Source organism: Mirounga leonina, unplaced genomic scaffold, assembly GCF_011800145.1.
Source record: "Mirounga leonina isolate KUSES-001 unplaced genomic scaffold, KU_Mleo_1.0 Mir_488, whole genome shotgun sequence".
NCBI classification, from domain to species: Eukaryota; Metazoa; Chordata; class Mammalia; order Carnivora; family Phocidae; genus Mirounga; species Mirounga leonina.
Genome location: NW_023270777.1, coordinates 12269706 through 12290295, shown reverse-complemented (window position 1 = coordinate 12290295; position 20590 = coordinate 12269706). Strand labels below are relative to the sequence as shown.

The following is a 20590-nucleotide window of genomic DNA, read 5'->3' as shown; positions in this document are numbered from 1 at the left end:
AAATGAGCAAAGGAAAAAAAGAGAGAGAGAGACAACCAAGAAACAGACTCAACTATAGAGAACAAACTGATGGTTACCAGAGGGAAGTGGGTGGGGGAATGGGTGAAATAAGTGATGGCGATTAAGAGGACACTTAGCATGATGAGCACTGAGTAATGTACAGAATTGCTAAATCACTATATCGTATACCTGAAACTCAAATAATACTATATGGTAACTATACCAGAATTAAAATAAAAAAACTTAATAACAAAATAAACAGTGTACCTTCAAAAAAATGAAAATAATCAAAAAATTTTCAAAAGTTTTAAAAAGAATGAAAAACACTCACGCATTCATTCAACAAACATTATCCAATGTCTATGAAATAGCAGGAATAGGTGCTTTTGAACGAACCACAGTGACACAATGATTTGAGGAGCTTAAAAAATATATTGATGCCTCTTTCTTGTTCCAGATTCATTAAAAGGAGTTTGAAGGGCATGGGATGTGGACATGAGTCCTTCATTAAAAAGTTCCCTGGTGATCTTGAAGAGCAGTGGGGGCTGCAGACAGCTGGTCTGCACCAGGATACCCACTCCGTGCTCTCCTCTCCGCACGGGAGGGGACACAGACCTGAGAGAAGATTTGGTGTTAGGAACAAAATGAAGCGGGACACCATGCTGGATGCCTGCTGGGTGTAGGGAGCCTTCTGAGGAAGGTCAAGGAGAGCCACATGAGGTCTGACTGCTGAGCGCGCATCTGAGCGACAGTAAAAATCGGGGGGAGAGAGAAGAGCTAGTGCAGCTCCCTTGAGGCGGGCAGGGGTCACCGAGGACCCCAAAGGGCGTGGCAAGGAGTTTGGATTTTATTCCAAGGGCAACGGAAACTAATGGAGAGATGTGATCTGATTTGTACTTATCCAAGATCGCTCTGGGGTAATGGGATCGCTCTGGGGTTATCCAAGAAACGAGGCTGGGTCGCTGGCAGGGGAGGACTCAGGACTGGGTGATGGATGTGGAAGGGAAGCAAACAGATTTTCTTTGAGGGAAGAGTGAGAATGGCTTAGTGATAGTCAAAGAGGAAGAAGCCCATGAAGGTGCAGGGTGGGTTCCTCAGGCAGACAGAAGAGCCAGGCAGGGGCCCTGAGGGGAGGGGCCGCAGGACCGGGAGAGGGGGTGGAGAGGGAGGGGTGGACAGGCGGGTCACTGGAGGAGTGTACTGATCCACACACAAGTATTTACTGAATGTTGGGCATGGGTTAGGCCCTGGGTATGCAACGATTTAAAAAAATCTTACCTGCAAGGAGCTTGCATTCTGGTACAGGGAGAGAGAAAATCAACATGATAAAAAAATAATGTGATATGCAAAAATATAAAACAGACTAAGAGGCATCTGAAATGCTGAGTGAAGAGATGTTTGTAATTTTAAGTAGAATAGTCAGGAACTGTTCACTGACCAAGACTTGGTGAGGGAGCAAACCATATCTGGGAAAGAGCTTTCCAGGCCTCAAACAGCAGGTGCAAAGGTCCAGAGGCAGAAGTATTCCTGGTATGTTAGAGGGCCTGGAAGGAATTGAGGGTGGCTGGAGTGGAAGAGCAAGAGGACAGCAGGAGGAAAGAGCTGTGGAGGGATGACACATGGAAACGACTTGTTTTTTCTTTTTTTTTTCTTTTTCAAAGATTTTATTTATTTGACACAGAGAAAGAGATAGTGAGAGAGAGAGAGAGAGCACATTTAGGGGGAGCGGCAGGCAGAGGAAGAAGCAGGATCCCCGCTGAGCAAGGAGCCCGATGTGGGGGTCGATCCCAGGACCCTGGGATCATGACCTGAGCCGAAGGCAGATGCTTAACCAACTGAGCCACCCAGGCGCCCCTAAAAATATTTTTTATTGAGATGAAATTCATTTAACATAAAGTTAACCATTTTAAAGTGTAGAATTCAGCAACATGAACTGCATTCATACTGTCATGCAACCACCACCTCTGTCTAGTTCCAGAACATTTTCATCCTGCCAAATGGAAACCCCATTCCCCAAGCCCCAGTGAGCAGTCACACCCCGTTCTTCCCTCCTTGCAGCCCCTGGCAAGCACTAATCTACTTTCTATTTCTATGGGTTTTCCTATTCTGCACATTTCACAGAAATGGAATCATACGATATGTGGTCTTTTGTGTCTAGCCTTTGTCCCTTAGCATGAAACTTCAGGCTTTCATGAACTTTTTAGCATGGGTCAGAACTTCAGGTCTTTTTATAACTGAGCGGTAGGCCCTTGGATAGACGTACCACAATTTTTTACTGGACCATTCCTCTGTTGATGGACTTCCGGTTGTTTCAAGGACTAAGCTTTGATTCTGAGTGAGGGGTTGGCCGTTGCTCTGAGCAGAGGACAGGACCTGGTATCTGTTCTGACAGGATCCCTCCAACCGAGGCAGGAGAGCAGACAGGGAGGGACACCTGTTGGCGTTTAGAGCAATCATCCAGGGAAGGGATGGTCGTGGGTTGGCCCAGAGTGCTAGCAGTGGGGGTGCTGGCCCTCCCTCAGCCTTCTGGAAGCCACGAAGGGCAGGAGGATGGACGGCAGGGCGGGCACCCTGCAGACGAGCCCTGTCACACTCTCTGTGAGGCCTCCTTCAGTGGCCGGCTTTGCTCACTGTCCTACCAGGTCTCTGAAAAGCCCCTGTGGAGGGAAGAAATAAGAGCCACGGGCTCCAGTGCCCATCCCAGGGCCGGCTGAATCACCTGACCTGAGCGGTAAGGGGTGGCCATGGGGTGTCCCTCCTCCTCCCGTGCACTGCCAAGCCTTAGCAGCTCCCCAGGGCCACCTGCACTGAGATGACCCTGGAAGCATCCATCACAGTCACCCCACGGCTCACACTGGCCGTCCATTCAGCTCGGCTCTTTCCATCCCTGGGCCGCAGGCGGCCTGATGTCAGAAGGGCAGGCACCCCACGTGGGCCCCACCTTTATGGCTCCCAGCAGAATTGAGGTTTGCTGAATTTGGCCTTGATAGACACATTCTTCCTCTATTCTTTTTTTTTTCTTTTTTTTATATTTATTTTTTTTATTCTTATGTTAATCCCCATACATTACATCATTAGTTCTAGATGAAGTGTTCCATGATTCATTGTTTGTGCATAACACCCAGTGCTCCATGCAGAATGTGCCCTCCTCAATACCCACCACCAGGCTAACCCATCCTCCCACCCCCCTCCCCTCTAGAACCCTCAGTTTGTTTTTCAGAGTCCATCGTCTCTCATGGTTCGTCCACCCCTCCGATTTCCCCCGCTTCATTCTTCCCCTCCCGCTACCTTCTTCTTCTTTTCTTTTTTCTTAACATATATTGCATTATTTGTCTCAGAGGTACAGATCTGAGATTCAACAGTCTTGCACAATTCACAGCGCTTACCAGAGCACATACCCTCCCCAGTGTCTATCACCCAGTCACCCCATCCCTCCCACCCCACCCCCCACTCCAACAACACTCAGTTTGTTTCCTGCGATTAAGAATTCCTCATATCAGTGAGGTCATATGATACATGTCTTTCTCTGTTTGACTTATTTCACTCAACATAATACCCTCCAGTTCCATCCACGTCATTGCAAATGGCAAGATCTCATTCCTTTTGATGGCTGCCTAATATTCCATTGTATATATATACCACATCTTCTTTATCCATTCATCTGTCGATGGACATCTTGGCTCTTTCCACAGTTTGGCTATTGTGGACATTGCTGCTATAAACATTGGGGTGCATGTATCCCTTCGGATCCCTACTTTTGTATCTTTGGGGTAAATACCCAGTAGTGCAATTGCTGGATCATATGGTAGCTCTATTTTCAACTTTTTGAGGAACCTCCATACGGTTTTCCAGAGTGGCTGCACCAGCTTGCATTCCCACCAACAGTGTAGGAGGGTTCCCCTTTCTCCGCATCCCCGTCAACATCTGTTGTTTCCTGACTTGTTAATTTTAGCCATTCTGACTGGTGTGAGGTGGTATCTCATTGAGGTTTTGATTTGGATTTCCCTGATGCTGAGCGATATTGAGCACTTTTTCATGTGTCTGTTGGCCATTTGGATGTCTTCTTTGGAAAAATGTCTGTTCATGTCTTCTGCCCATTTCTTGATTGGATTCTTTGTTCTTTGGGTGTTGAGTTGGATGAGTTCTTTATAGATTTTGGATACTAGCCCTTTATCTGATATGTCATTTGCAAATATCTTCTCCCATTCTGTCGGTTGTCTTTTGGTTTTGTGGACTGTTTCCTTTGCTTTGCAAAAGCTTTTTATCTTGATGAAGTCCCAAGAGTTCATTTTTGCCCTTGCTTCCCTTGCCTTTGGCGATGTTTCTAGGAAGAAGTTGCTTCGGCTGAGGTCAAAGAGGTTGCTGCCTGTGTTCTCCTTTAGGATTTTGATGGACTCCTGTCTCACATTGAGGTCTTTCAGCCATTTGGAGTCTATTTTTGTGTGTGGTGTAAGGAAATGGTCCAGTTTCATTCTTCTGCATGTGGCTATCCAATTTTCCCAACACCATTTGTTGAAGAAACTGCCTTTGTTCCATTGGACATTCTTTCCTGCTTTGTCGAAGATTAGTTGACCATAGAGTTGAGGGTCCATTTCTGGGCTCTCTATTCTGTTCCATTGATCTATGTGTCTGTTTTTGTGCCAGTACCATGCTGTCTTGATGATGACAGCTCATTCTTCCTCTATTCTTAGCCCTCCCTACTTCTGGATTGGGGAGGCAGCCCCTCCTTCCTCCTCCCCGGTCTTGCCAGAAGCTGATGGGGTTAGCTTGCTTAAGACAATCTATATTTGTTTTATTGTGGGACAATAACGGAATTCACAGGAAGTATGAAAATCAGAGGGAACCTCCATTTCTGGTCCACTACATGGACAGAGCAGCAGGGCACAATGGGAAGTGAGGCCCCCAGAATGAGAATAATGAAGGCACTGTTTACTATTAATCACTTACAACTAGACAAACATTTTAATTCGGCTCATTCAAAGCGCTTTTGGGTTGAGGAACCCCCTCCCAAACCACAAGTATGGTATAGACTGCCCAATGGGGGAAGGGCGCCACAACACAGTGGCCCAGTAGGAGCAGGATCCCACGATCCCCAGGGGCAGGGCATAAGTTAGGAGCTACGAAAGAATGTAACCCTCAGTCTCCCCTTTCTGCATCTGGTGATCGCTAGCCCAAACATCCCACTCCTCCCTTATGCCATGACCGACTCACTATGTGCCTACACGTAGGGGAGAATGCAAGCCTGCTTCAAGATGTTTGCCATCCCTTTGTACTGCTTTCCCACGCTTGGAGGCATCTGTCCTTGCTTTTCTTTCTTTTTTTTTTTTCTATTTTTTTTATTCTTATGTTAATCCCCATACATTACATCATTAGTTTTAGATGAAGTGTTCCATGATTCATTGTTTGTGCACAACACCCAGTGCTCCATGCAGAATGTGCCCTCCTCAATAGCCACCACCAGGCTAACCCATCCTCCCACCCAGTCTTTGCTTTTCTGATAAAAAAACAAACAAACGAAATAAAAGCTATGTGCAGGATTCAGCCGCTCCCCCTTGCAGAGGCAGCCCTGCACGGCCACTCAGATTGCTGTCTGAGAACTTTATTTCAGTGTCCAACAACAGGAAGAATTTCGCCTTGGGGACTGGATGGCATGTGACCTTGGGCAGGTGATCAAACTTGTCTAGTCCCAGTCCCCTCATCTCTAAAGAGGGGTTAAGAGCACCTCCCTGCAGGACGCCGGCTCTCACATGACCAGGATGATGCCCAGCGCACAGTAGGTATGTAATCAATGAGTTAGTAGGAATGATGTTGTTTACTTCTGTGTGGTCCCATCTGGTTTGTGTCTCTGTACTTCCAAATCGTGCAGTATGTGTGATGGTTGAGCCAAATGCATGATTCAAGCTTACCACAATGCTGGGCGTGGTCTGAAATTCTTCACTCGGTGTAACTCATTTATTTAATCCTCACAACAGGCCTTTAAGGTGGATGCTGTTGTCACTCCCATGTTACAAATGAGGAAACTGAGGCACGATTAATTTGCCGGAAGTCACACACCCATAAGTACCGGAGACGGGGTTGAACCCAGGTGGTCTGGCCCCAGACCTATGCTCTTTGCCTTTATGCTCCGCCGCCTCTGCTCAGGATAGAATGGGAAGTGGGGACAGAAAAAGGGTCAGGTGAAAGCCCAGAAGGTAGGCAGCAACATGATAGGGACAGTGAAAGGAGACAAGGATTTTCTGGTGCAAGCACTCAGTGACCTGTAAATGTGCCTTGGCGTTCACGTATCTCCTTTCTGGGAAAGGGGCAGGGGAGCCTTAGGCCCTTAGGGAAGAAGACTTGGCCTGCCCAGTGTGCTGAGCTGTCCCTTCCCTCCCTGGCTGCAATGCTTCATCGGTTTTCAAAATCCCAGCTCTTCCCTGCGTGCCAAAGACAGGAAGAAATGACTTGTGACAGACCACAGAGATGACATGGGGACAGGAGTCCAAAATAAAAGAGAGGAAGGCAGAGAGGAGAGAGAGAGAGAGAGAGAGAGAAAGAGGAGGGCTTGGCAGCCTTGTAAAGGAAGAGCCATTTTCCCTCTGACGTCCCTTGACAATGGACAAGGACACTGTTGCTAGGCTGCGGGGCGTCCAGCCCAGCGTGCTGCGTGTTCAGACTGCTAAAGGGTCACAGTCCTGGGCAGAGGCAGGTCATGACACAGCATGGGTGGTCCCATCACCAGAGCCTGGAGACCAGCCAGGGGCTACAATTTGCTTTCGGAGTCCTTAGCAGGCTGGTGAGTGACAGAACACAGCGGTCAAAAAGTATTTCTCACTAAGGAGATACAATATTCATCAAGTTCTGAATAGGCTGTTGCAATTTCTGACACAGACTGTCATATTTTGCCCCTTTTAGAGATGTATACTCCCAGCTATTTTTTAAAAAGATTTTATTTATTAATTTGAGAGAGAGAGAGCATGAGCAGGGAGGAGGGGCAGAGGGAGAAGGAGAAGCAGACTCCTCTCTGAGCAGGGAGCCCGACAGGGGACTCGATCCCAGAACCCTGGGATCATGACTTGAGCCAAAGGCAGACGCTTAACGGACTGAGCCACCCAGGCACCCTTAATCCCAGCTATTTTAGAAAAAACTTTCTTCTGCCCTTTCTTCTATACAGAGGAGATTTTATTTATTTATTTTTAAAGATTTTATTTTTATTTATTTGAGAGAGAGAACACCTGAGAGGGGATAGGGCCAGAGGACGAAGCAGACTCCCTGCCCAGCAGGAAGCCCTATGCGGGACTTGATCCAGGGACTCCAGGATCATGACCTGAGCCGAAGGCAGTCGCTTAACCAACCGAGCCACCCAGGCGCCCTATACAGAGGAGATTTTAATAGCCAAGGTATTTCCCAGAGGTCCCAGTTTGCTAACACTCCACATTCACTGTGACCTTGAGCAAGTGACTTAAGTTCCCTGAGGCTCAGGTTACTCAATCCTAAAAAAATGAGATTAACCCCCTTTGCTCATAGGCTTATGACAAGGTCAAATGAGATGATATGTGTAGAAGCCCTTTGAAACCTATAAAGGATAACACAGAAGGATGGTAACATTTCTCTTCTCTGCTTTTTTTCCCCCTGTTACTAGAAACTATTATTCCTATTGATATAGACCAATCTCTAAATTGGCAATTTGGATGACTCAATGCAAAAGAAATGATCTAATAATACATTTGTGTGATCAGAAATATTATCCAAAGCTTAGAAACAAAGTAAAGGGGGCAGCTGGGTGGCTCAGTCAGATAAGGGTCCGACTCTTGATTTCGGCTTAGGTCATGATTTCAGGGTTGTGAGATTGAGCCCTGCCTAAGATTCTCTTTCTCCCTCTCCTTCTGCCCCTAAACACCCCCACCCTGCCATATGTGCTCTGTTTCTCTCTCAAAAAAAAAAAAAAAAAAAAAGGGAGAAAGAAAGAATGTAAAAGATGACCGCATGACTTTTAATGTGCTAGACATCTGTTCTCTAAGGAAATGTAGCTCTGCTTATCCCACTATTTATTCAATTAGGAACCAGATATTTTACAATTCTCTAAGCTTAAAGATTAATGATAAAGAGTAGTAAGATATGATGATTTTCTTTTATGACCAGCAGAAAAGTCTACCCCAAAGCTTACAGGTGCATTTCCTTGGAGAACAGTAGTTCTCAAAGCGTGGCTCCTTGACCAGCAGCAGCTTTATCTGGGAATGGGTTAGAAATGAAGTTTCTCGGGCTTCACTCTGGACCTAAGACATCACAAACTCTAGGGGTGAAGCCCAGCATCCCAAGGTTCCTCTGTTATATGCTCCAGTTTGAGAACCACTGCTCTAGGACATTAACCAAGTTTGAAAGTAATAATTAGAAAACCGTATCTCATCATTCCCTTTTTTCCCACTGACCAAAAAAATCCCATTTTCCCATATGATCTTTTGACTTGTCTATATCTTCCTGTTGTTCCCTTATTAATAAGTTAAATAAAACTTTGCTGTGTGCTTTGTTTTGTTGTTGTTAAATTGATATAACTGACATATAACATTGGTTTTCAGTGTACAATAAAATGATTTGACATAAGTATATATTGCAGAATGATTATGATAATATGTTTTATTAATATCTATCACCATACAAATTTGCCTATCCTCCATCCCCGTCTCTGGTAACTACTGATCTAAGCTCTGCATCTGTGAGTTTGTTTTTGTTTTTGTTTTTTTTTTTGGTTTTCTGGGTTTATTTTTTTTATTCCACATATACGTGAGATCATATGGTATTTGTCTTTTCTGACTTATTTCACTTAGCATAATGTCCTCAGGGTCCATCCATGTTATTGTGAATGACAGGATTTTCTTTTTAAGGGCTGAATAATATTCCAGTGAACACAATAGAGAAAATATGGTGTATCTATATAAATACAATGGAATATTATTCAGCCGTAAAAAAGAAATCCTGGGGCAGCTGGGTGGCTCAGTCAGCTAACCATCCAACTCCTGGTTTCAGTTCAGGTCAAGATCTCATGGGTCGTGGGATCCGGCCCCGAGTTGGGCTCTGCTCTCAGCAGGGAGTCTGCTTGAGAGTCTCCCCTTTTGCCCCTCCCCCCACTTGGGTGCATGCTCTCTCTCTAAAATAAATAAATAAATCTTTTTTTAAAAATTAAAAGAAGAAATCCTGACATTTGCAATACTTAAGTGTCTTTCAGTACTTTCAATGTTGTTCCACTGTCTTCTGGCTTCCAAGGTTTCTGATTTAAAAAATATATCATTGTTCTCCTGTCTATAATGTCTTGTTTTTCTCTAGTGGCTATCAAGATTTGTTCTTTATTATTTGTTTTTAGTAAACTATATTGTGCCTCAGCATGTTTTCTTCACATTTTTTAATTTTAATTTTATTTTATATTTTTAAGATTTTATTTATTTATTTGAGAGAGAGAGACAGAGTGCAAGCACAAGTCACGGGGAGGGGAAGGCAGAGGGGAGAGGGAGAGGCAGACTCCCTGCTGAGCAGGGAGCCCGATGCAGGACTGGATCCCAGGACCCCGGGATCATGACCTGAGCTGAAGGCAGACACTTAACCGAGTGAGCCACCCAGGCACCCTTTCACGTTTATTTTACTTGGGGTTCAATGGCAGTTTTGAATCTGTACATTTATACCCTTCATCAAACTGGGGAAAATTTCTGCCATGATTTCTTCAAATATATTTTCACTCTCATATTCTCCCACCTCTCCTTCTGGGACTTGAATCACACATACGTTAGGCCTTTTGATACCATCTCACAGGTGTGTGAGGCTCTGTTCAGTTTTTCAATATTTTTTCTTTGTTCTGATTAGATCACTTCAATTGACCAATTTTCAAGTTTACTTACTGTCCTGTATCATTTCTATTCTGGTCTTAAGGTGACCTTTTTATTGGAGATACTGTATACTTCAGTTCCAGTTCTTCCATTTGGTTCTTATATGTAGTTCATACTTCACTGCTGCTATTTCCTATCTTTTCATTCATTTCAAGGATATTGTCCTTTACTTCACAAAGCACAGTTATCATAGCCACTTTGAAGTCCTCGCATGCTAATTTTAACATCTCATACTTCTTAGGGTTGTTCACCTCTGACTGTCTTATCTCTTGAAAATGAATCATATTTTCATATTTTTCTTCATATGTCAAATAATTTTGGATTGTATCTTGAATGTTAGAAATGTTATAGTTTTTAAGTATGGATTTTGTTATATACCTCCAAAGAGAGTTGATCATTTTTTTTTAAAGGCACTAACTTAAAATTTAACTATTTCTTGGGCAGCAGCTTTAATCTCTACTCACTTCTTTTTCTTCTACTTGGGCTGCTTGGAATTAGCAATGAGTGGCTAAGTGGTCAAGACATAGTTCATGCATAGACTCTGGGGCTCCCCTTCTGTCTCTCCTCACTTTTCAGTGGTTTGTTCTGTACTCTTCCCCTGCTTCCTCAGTCCAGAAAGAGGCGGGGTCTTTTGTCAGAGTTTCAGCCTCCCTGTCTGGGTTCCTCCAAGTGTAGCCTGTCCTCAGTCTATAAGCCATAAAAAACAGGTTACTTCCTTTGGGCAAGTCCCATCTTCCACGGGTCTGCTCCCTCCTGAATCTGCTTGCTTTGGGTCACTCTCCAGTGCTTTCAGGTGTTTGTTTTTGTATTCTGTCCAGAGATCACAGTTGTTATCAGAGGGAGGATTAGTGTAGGATATTGCTTGACCATCTTGGAAGCACAATTCCACAGGTGTTTTAAATTTAAGTTGGAAAACAAATTAAAAAAACATATAGAAAATAAATTTTAGACCATGTTAGTCTCATGGATGGTGGGAAATACTTTTTGAGACAAATCCCTCACCATGTCACTTATTTTTAAAAACTGGCCAACTCCTACTCATCCTTCTATGCTTATGTAAGGCATACTAAACATTTCTGGATCCCCTCCACTATGACTGCTGGGTAGGGTTAAGGTAACAGGTGTCTTGCAATGTTTTCATGTTACCTGGACTTTCCTTTATCTCTGCAGTTTCATATTACTGTAATTGCCTGCTAATGTTGCTATTTATCCCACTACATCGTGGGATTCCTTTTTTTAACTCAAGTAGAGTTGACACACAATGTTACATTAGTTTCCGGCACACAGCATAGTGATTCCACAGCTCCATGCATTATGCTATGCTCACCACAAGTGTAGCCACCCTCCTTCACTATACTGACCCTATTACAACTAGGCTGTACCTTTCATCCCCATGGCTCATTCATCCCATAACTGGAAGCCTGGACCTCCCACTCCCCTTCACGCATTTTTGCACATCCCCTCCCATCTCCCACTCCCCTCTGGCAACCACCAGACTGTTCTCTGTATTTATGGATCCGTTTCTGCCTTTTTGTTTGTTCATTTTGTTTTTTAGATTCCACATAGGAGTGAAATCATATAGTGTTTGTCTTTCTCTGTTTGACTTACTTCACTTAGCATAATACCTTCTAGGTCCATCCATGCTGTCACAAATGGCAAGCTCTTCTTCTTTTTTATGGCCATAATATTCTATTGTGTATATATACCACATCTTTATCCATTCATATATTGATTGACCCTTAGGTTGCTTCCATATCTTGTCTATCATAAATAATGCTACAATAAGCAGAGGGGTGCATATAGCCTTGAGTCAGTATTATTTTCTTTGGGTAAATACCCAGTAGTGCAATTTCTGGCTCATGTGATGTTGCTATTTTTAATGTTTGAGGAACCTCCACAGTGGCTGCATCAATTGACATTCCACTCTGGGATTTTTTCTTATTGAAGTATAATTAACATAAAATGTTATATTAGTTTCACATGTACAATAATTATTCAACAATTCTATACATTTCTCAGTGCTCATCAATTTAAGTGCATTCTTAATCCCCTTTATTTCACCTATGCACCCACCCACCTTCCCTCGGACAGCCACCAGTTTGTTCTGTTTTTTTGAGTCTGGGGTTTTGTTTGTTTGTTTTTTCCTTTGTTCTTTTGTTTCTTCAATTCTGCGTGAGTGAAATCACATGGCATCCATCCTGGGATTCTCAAAGTAGGACATGGTCTTAATCATTTCAATGCCCAGCAACTTCCAGACAGGCCACAAAGATGAGCGAGGCCTGCAGCGTCCCAGATGAGGGACTCCCGTTGCCAACAACACTGACAGCGAACCAGGGAGGCACCGCCTAGGGTGGGAAAGCCCACGCTGGGGGGTCAGCACAGACCGGCGGCCAAGGGAGACTGCACGGATTTGCAAGGCCCAGCCCGTCGCTCCGCCTCTTTGCGGCAGAGCTCAGGCCGGTGCAAACCGGCTCAGTGCCCCGAAGGCCGCTCCGCGTCACCCAATCCTCGGCTGGCCCCCACCTCCGCAGCTCTCCGTGGGAGCCCGGGAATGGCAAGTGGCCAGCTTCCCGGGGGGCAGCTCTGAACCAGGCGACCTGTACTGACAGCTAGCGACGGCCGCCGCGGGCCGACCGGCGACCGCCGGCGTAAGCGCGGGGGCGGACCCTGGTCGGCTCCACGCCCCCGCCGAGCACTCACTCAGCCGATCGCCCCGGAGCCTGCGCGCGGCTGGGGCGGCGGCGTGGACGGGCGGGCCCGGGAGCGGCCGGAGCGTGCGCAGTGCCGCGCCCGCGGCTGGCCGGGGATGACGTAACCTCCGCCGGCGGCCTCCGCGCCCCGCCCCGCGCCGCGCTCCGCGAACCGGGCGAGCGCAGCGCGGGCGGCGCCTGGCTGGCCGCCGCCTCCTCCTTGGCGTCCGCGCAGCCGGGTCTTTGTGCGCCGGCCCCGCGGCTGCCCGCGCTTTGTTCCCGGCGCCCGTTCCCCGGCCGGCCGGGGCGCGCCGCCGAGCAGCCCCCTGCGCCGCGCTGGCGTCGTCCTCGTCCCCCTCGCCGCCCCCCGCGCGCGGCCGGGCCTTGCCCCCCATGGTGTCCCGGCCCGAGCCGGAGAGCGAGGCCATGGACGCGGAGCTGGTGGTGACGCCGCCGGGCTGCTCGCACCTGAGCAGCTTCAAGGTGGACAACTGGAAGCAGAACCTGCGGGCCATCTACCAGTGCTTCGTGTGGAGCGGCACGGCGGAGGCCCGCAAGCGCAAGGTGCGAGTCCCCTCTGCCCCCGGAAAACTGCGGGCTGAGCTGGGAGCCGGGGGAGACCCCTCTTTTTGCAGCGTTGCCCAGCAAGTGGGTGGTGTGGGGCTTCTGGGCCCTGCTGGGGTGCGAGGAGAAGGAAGGGAGGGCTTGTTAGCCCCCTGCGGACCCCTCCCGGGCTACGCTAGCCGGCGGGGGGGGCCCCCGAGAGGGCTCTTCTTTCTTATTCCCTGCCCCCTCTCCCCTCCCTCCCCTCTTTTCCCCTCCCTCCCCACCTCCCTTCTCCCCCCCTTCCACCCTCCTCCTCCCCCCTCCCCTTCCCCTCCGCCTCGGTCCTCCCGCCCCCTCTCTTCCCCTCCCCCGTCTTCCTCCCCCTCCGCTGCGGGGGTGGGGGCGGAGCAGGGGCGGGGTTTGGGGCCTGTCCAGTTCCGGAGGTGGGCGAGCGCAGATCTGGGAAGCGGGTGGTTTTCTTCTCCGGGGTAACGATGGAAGCCTGGTACGGAGAAGGAAGGTGTCCCAGGTTCCAGCGCCAGGCCTCACCGAGGAACCCTCCGGGGCAGGGAAGGGTTCGGGGGCGGGGATGGGGGCAAAGAGCAGACGTAGGACAGAAAACTAAAAAGGGACAAAGACTCCGGGGCCTGTTGGGTGGTCTGCTGTGGGTCCGTCCCCTGCCACCATGCTGAGCACCCATTAATCTGGAGCGTGCGTTAAGGCTTACCTGGGTCAGGGAAACTGAGCCGTGTGTCTCGACCGGGAGTTGTCAGTATGAAGCTACAACGGTGTGGTGCTTGGGCAGAACACCGCACCGGCTCCAGGGTCTGCAGGAAGGAATGCAGGGAGACGGCATCGTCCCGCCTCGTTTCAGATACGGACGTGGGTGGAGGGGGTGAGCAGTTGGAAATGGAGCGAGTCAAGCCACTGTACACCTCTGTCTGGGAAGGCCATTTCGTTATCAGCACGATGTGTTTTGGAGAATCGCTTGTAGCTACGGAGGAGTGGATTTAAAGAAAAGATCGGTTTGACGGGAAGGTGGGACAGAGGCGTGCCTTCTGCGTTAGGAGGCTTTAGTAAGAAACTGATTACCTCCGTGAGACGTTGAGGAAATTACCTTTAAGTGTTATCTTTTTCAGATGAATGCCCCATTAGGCTTATTAATTATGTGGAAATCGGAAAATAACGGTATTATCTGAATAAATCTTGTTAGAGTGTAACGCGATTTTGCAGTTCAGTGAGGTTCGGAGGTTTGAGGCTCTTTACACCTTGTAGCTTTTTAAAAAAAAATTTTTTTTTAAACTAACATCCCCTGAGATTGTAGGGGTTAAGCACCAGTTTTCTTTCTTTTTATTAGTGATGGTGTTGGGAAGCATTACCTCTTAGGATGAACTGAAGTCAGAGATGATTTCTGTTAGGATCAGAGTGAGATTCTTGCTGATGGAATTGTGTGCTCCTGAAAAAATATCCTGGTTGAAAGCGATGGTCTTCAGGTGATAATCTTGTTACTGCTCCATGTCATTAGTTTAGTGGTTGAGATTTATATGGTGTGTGTAAGGTTCCTCTCCACATTGGATTCCTTACTTAAGGAATCCCCTGCTTTTATCTTCTCTCTCCCCTTCCCCTGTAAATTTTTAACAAAGCTGAAGGAGTCAAGTTTAACACATCATTAACTTTGTCTCCTTTCCTAAAGTAAGGAATCACTTTTTCTTTTGCTATATGTCTTGGATTAATCCTTTAATGTCAGTTGCTTAGTTTGGGAGCTGTTGAAGCACGTCTCTATTATTCACTTACAAAAACTTGAGTTATTGACAGACAAGAGGTGGTGATAAATACTTACCTCAAATTGCAGGTCTGTCACTGTTGCAATACCTTTTTGTAGTATACCAGCCAGGAATCCTAATATCCTTCGTCTTTTCTGCTCCAGATTTTGGGGGGGGTGGGGGGAGGTTCATTTTTGTATCATTTGGGTCCTGTCTAACTGCATGTCTAGCACTCTCTAGTGGCCCAGCCAAGGAAGAGTTGGTTTGACAAATGGTTTAACCCTCATGGTTAACAGTGAACAATACATGTTTCCCAGTGAGTAGGATTCTCAGTAGATCTGTATGTAGGCTTGGTATATATATATATATTTTGGTTTTAACAATATGAAGTTTCCTGTAAAAATATTTCAACTTAACGGGGTGCCTGGGTCATTAAACATCTGCCTTCGGCTCAGGTCATGATCCCAGGGTCCTGGAGTCGAGCCCCGAGTTGGCTCCCTGGTCAGTGGGAAGCCTGCTTCTCCTTCTCCCACTCCCCCTGCTTGTGTTCCCTCTCTCGCTGTCTCTCTCTCTGTGTCAAATAAGTAAATAAAATCTTTTAAAAAAATATTTCAACTTAAATTATAATCTTCCTAAATAAACAAAGGTGCCTTTTGAGGTTGAAGTCTCAGCAACAGTGTAACCATAGAAATAAAGCCCTGACTGGTGTGAGGTGGTATCTCAATAAAGCCCTGGATAAACAGGTGAGCTTTCTCTAAGTAGAAAACGGTTATGGTTTTTGTATCCACCTTTGATTCTTCTTTTGCTAGGCACAGAGTAAGAAGAACGTGATCAGATTTGATAACTTTCTGTCCAATATAGGCTTGAATTGCAGTAAAACTTGTGTACTACTGAATGTAAAAATGTTCCCATGTTCCTGTGAGTTAGGACTCAGTGCTGCCACAGTGGACTCTGCTTGAATATAGCAAATATCTTACCATTTTAGGGTTTGTGAAAAACTGACAATGAAGACATCAAGATTTTAAGTGCTACTGGTTATTATGACATAACAAAGTCTACACTGTAATTTGAATATATAGACCTTGGGAGGACGGGGAACATTTTTTAAATAATCACTTCTCTCTCTTTTTTTTTTTTTAAAGATTTATTTATTTGACAGAGAGAGACACAGCGAGAGAGGGAGCACAAGCAGGGGGAGTGGGAGAGGGAGAAGCAGGCCTTCCACGGAGCAGGGAGCCCGATGCAGGGCTCGATCCCAGGACCCTGGGACCATGACCTGAGCCAAAGGCAGACCTTAACGACTGAGCCACCCAGGCGCCCTGCACTCCCCTCTTTTTGAACTGTTTCTGTGACTCTAAAATTTTGCAGCAACTTGTCCTCAAAACACAGCCCTTTTGGGAAGCCTGGGTGGCTCAGTGTTAAGCGTCTACCTTCAGCTCAGGTCATGATCCCAGGATGGGATTGAGTTCCACATGGGGCTCCTTGCTCAGCAGGGAGCCTGCTTCTCCCTCTGCCTGCCCCTCCCCCTGCTTGTGCACGTGCATGCGCTCGCTCTCTCTCTCACAAATAAATAAAATCTTAAAGCAAAACACGGCCTTCTTTATAGATGTAGTAAATAGTCTTACCAACTATACCTTGCTCCAAGTGAAGAAGAGTTGTCAAACATAGTGTAATTTTGGATTAATATGGGTTCTGGTTTAGTTTGGTCAGTAATCTGGAGGACAGTAAACTGCTTTTGAAGGTTTCTGTCTGAGGCACAAAATTTGGGGCCTGAAGCAAGCCTTTGGGTAGAAATTCTTAGGGAAATATTTCGTTTGAGAAAGGGGCTAGAGAGGAAACTTACCTGGGAAATGATAGGTAAGAGGCGGGAGGGCTCTAAGATCCAGTAGTCATACCTTACTTTAACAGTTCTGTTTGATGTTTGTGGTCTTCACACCACCATTTAAATGTGGAATGATTCCCTGTTTTTTAGAACTCTCATTCTCTCTTCAGTCCAGAGTCAACTCTGAACCCTGGGTTTCTGTCTTGAGGAATTGAAATCCTTTTTTTTTTTTATTCTTATGTTAATCCCCATACATTACATCATTAGTTTTAGATGAAGTGTTCCATGATTCATTGTTTGTGCATAACACCCAGTGCTCCATGCAGAATGTGCCCTCCTCAATACCCACCACCAGGCTAACCCATCCTCCCACCCCCATCCCCTCTAGAACCCTCAGTTTGTTTTTCAGAGTCCATCGTCTCTCATGGTTCGTCTACCCCTCCGATTTCCCCCCTTCATTCTTCCCATCCTGCTACCTTCTTCTTCTTCTTTTTTTTTTTAAAGGCTAAATTTTTTATTTTATTTTATTTATTTATTTTTTATTCTTATGTTAATCCCCATACATTACATCATTAGTTCTAGATGAAGTGTTCCATGATTCATTGTTTGTGCATAACACCCAGTGCTCCATGCAGAATGTGCCCTCCTCAATACCCACCACCAGGCTAACCCATCCTCCCACCCCCCTCCCCTCTAGAACCCTGTTTGTTTTTCAGAGTCCGTCGTCTCTCATGGTTCGTCTACCCCTCCGATTTCCCCCCTCATTCTTCCCCTCCTGCTACCTTCTTCTTTTTCTTTTTTTTCTTAACATATATTGCATTATTTGTTTCAGAGGTACAGATCTGAGATTCAATAGTCTTGCACAATTCACAGTGCTTACCAGAGCACATACCCTCCCCAGTGTCTATCACCCAGTCACCCCATCCCTCCCACCCCACCCCCCACTCCAGCAACCCTCAGTTTGTTTCCTGCGATTAAGGAGGAATTGAAATCTTAATTGTCAAAATGCCATTAAATAATAAGTGTCACACAGCCGGATTACAAATATCTGCCTTAAAATTTAGAGTACTTGTAGATGCCCAATGATAATTCTTACACATAGGCTAATTAGAGCCTGAACATAAATAAAGGAATGCGTAGATAATTCTAGATGCTTAATTGTCGGTCAGTTTTACTGAGGAAGATTAAAATACATGAATCTGTGTATTTAAAAAATAACAATTAAAATAAGTGACAATATGAACATACGCTCTTTTTTTGCATTTTTTTTTTTAAAGATTTTATTTAGAGAGAGAGCACTCATGAGAGCAGAGGGAGGGGCAGAAGGAGAGGGGGAGAGAGAGTCTCAAGCAGACTCTGCACTGAGCATGGAGCCTAATGTGGGGCTTGCTCCCACAACCAGGAGATCATGACCTGAGCCGAAACCAAGAGTTGGTCACTTAACCGACTGAACCACCCAGGTGCCCTGAATATATATATATATTTAAAGGTTTTATTTATTTACTCATAAGAGACAGAGAGAGAGGCAGAGGGAGAAGCAGGCTCCCCACTGAGCAGGGAGCCCGATGTGGGACTTGATCCCAAAACCCCGGGATCACGACCCGAGCCAAAGGCAGACGCTCAACCATCTGAGCCACCCAGGCGCCCGCCCTGAACATACTCTTAATGTGTAAAAATAAAACACCTTATCGAATAGGCTTATTGAATGTATATGGTGAGTCATTTCTGGCCCCACACCACCACTGTCAAGATATGTTTGCTGCCTGGGTCTTCCAGATTTTTAAAAAATTATAGGGGCACCTGGGTGGTTTAGTCGGTTAAGCGTCTGCCTTCGGCTCAGGTCATGATACCAGGGTCCTGGGATCCAGCCCCACATCAGGCTCCCTGCTCAGCAGGGAGCCTGCTTTTCCCTCTCTCTCTGCCTGCTGCTGGCGTGCTCTCTGTCAAATAAATAAATAAAATCTTAAAAAAGAAGATAAATACATCTGCATATAAAACAGTTACATGTTTTTATTTATGTAAACATATGTGCTGTGTATCTTGTTTCCATTTTTCACTTGTTGCCCATGCATATAGATCTGTTGAGCTGTGTGCGGTTAATATTCCATTGGATGCAAAGAGCGTTGTCTATTTTCCCCTTTTTTCAAGCTTTCAATTTGTAGGATTTACTAAGAATTTATGTAACTTAAGCGTGGTAATCAGTTTAAAGAAGGAATAATCTTAGGCAAGTCATTTTAATATATGTTTTCCTTTACTGAGGGATTGGAACATGATTTGTCTACTTGACATCAAACCTGAGATGCCTTTATTTTTATTTATTTATTTATTTATTTTTAAAGATTTTATTTATTTGAGAGAGAGAATGAGACAGAGAGCGAGAGCATGAGAGGGGGGAGGATCAGAGGGAGAAGCAGACTCCCTGCTGAGCACCGAGCCAGATGCGGGACTCGATCCAGGGACTCCAGGATCATGACCTGAGCCGAAGGCAGTTGCTTAACCAACTGAGCCACCCAGGCGCCCCCTGAGATGCCTTTGAAAAGTGCACTTTTATTTATGGAGAAACATGGGGAGGGAGGTAGCCAAAAGGAGACAAATACAAAAACTAAGTATGACACATGAAAGTTTAAGGTAGTATAATTTCATAGAGTACAAGCGTAATGCCCTTTCATTTTGAATCTTGACAAAGCGACAAATATAGGTTGTTAGCTTGTGGACACTTGCCTCAGATGAGAGTAGCTCTTACAGTCAGGGTTGTGGAAATGTGGCTCAGGTGTTCGGTTGTTGTGTGGAAAGGGAAGTTATTGCAGGAGGAAAATGGTCCTGCTTCTGTTGAGTCAGTGGTTACTTTGCCATGTGTTTTAGAAAAAGACGTACTAGTCCAGGGCTGTGCACTGGTCATCTCTTTATAAGTGCTGCTTTAGTTCTGGAGTCTGAGATCCGTCCCTTGAGATCTGAATGAATCTCTGATTCCTTTGAACTGTTTAGTAGAAATCATCATTGGGGGAAGACAGTTCTGTTACTGGCTTTAGACAGAGTACTTGGATCAACAGGACACACTGGTAGATCATAAACCGAGAGCCATGAGCTTGCATGTGTCGCTGGCTTCACCGTTGACACAGGTCATTGACTCAGCCCGGTGCTTACACCGTGACGTTGAGAATGCTGTTGGGCCCACTTCGGGTTTTGTGTTTTTGTTTTTTTAAGTTCAGTTCATTTTTTGGATATGTCTTTTTTTTTTTTTAAGTAAACTTTTTTCTTTTCAAACTTTATTCTCTTGTGGAATTAACTTTTGCTTTATTTATTGATGCCTTGAATCTCAAATCCTTACAGCAAAACATAACACCATTCATACTAAGCAGGGGACAGGTCTTTCCAAGTAAAAGGTCCAGAATGGAAAAAATTTTTCTTTTGAGATAATCGTAGATTGACATGCTGTTGTAAAAAATAACACATAGACATCTCTGTACCCTTTACGCAGTTTCCGCCAATGGTAACATCTTGCAAACTGTAATGAAATATTAACAACCAGGATGTCAGCATTGATACAGTCCATCTTTGATACAATCCACCCATTTTCTTCAGACCCCCCTTCCCCCCGTCTCCCTGATTGTTAACCTTTTACTGTTACCCTGGTACCTTTTGTCGCAACCAATGACAAAACTTGATACATTGTTATTAACTGAAAGTCATACTTCATTCAGATCCCATTAGTTTTTCCCTAACCTCCTTTTTCTTTCTCAGGATCCCATCCAGGATTCCACATTACATGTAGTTGTCATGTCTCCGTAGGCTCCTCTGGATAGTGACATTTTCTCAGACTTTCCTTCTTTTTGATGACCTTAGCAGTTTTGAGGCAAATTGCTCAGGTATTTTATAGGACGCCCCTCAATTTGGGCTTGTCTGATGTTTTTCTCA

At 45.6% G+C, this 20590-nt stretch overlaps 1 protein-coding gene across 1 annotated transcript in view; it reads left to right on the top strand.

Moving 5' to 3' along the window:
* Positions 1-12770: 12770 nt before the first annotated feature.
* Positions 12771-20590, top strand: part of USP22 (ubiquitin specific peptidase 22) — a 40451-nt gene continuing 32631 nt past the window's right edge. The window contains exon 1 of the mRNA XM_034989782.1: positions 12771-13108. Within this exon, the coding sequence (XP_034845673.1) occupies positions 12938-13108 (171 nt within the window). The 5' untranslated portion in view covers positions 12771-12937. The remainder of the gene's footprint in view (positions 13109-20590) is intronic.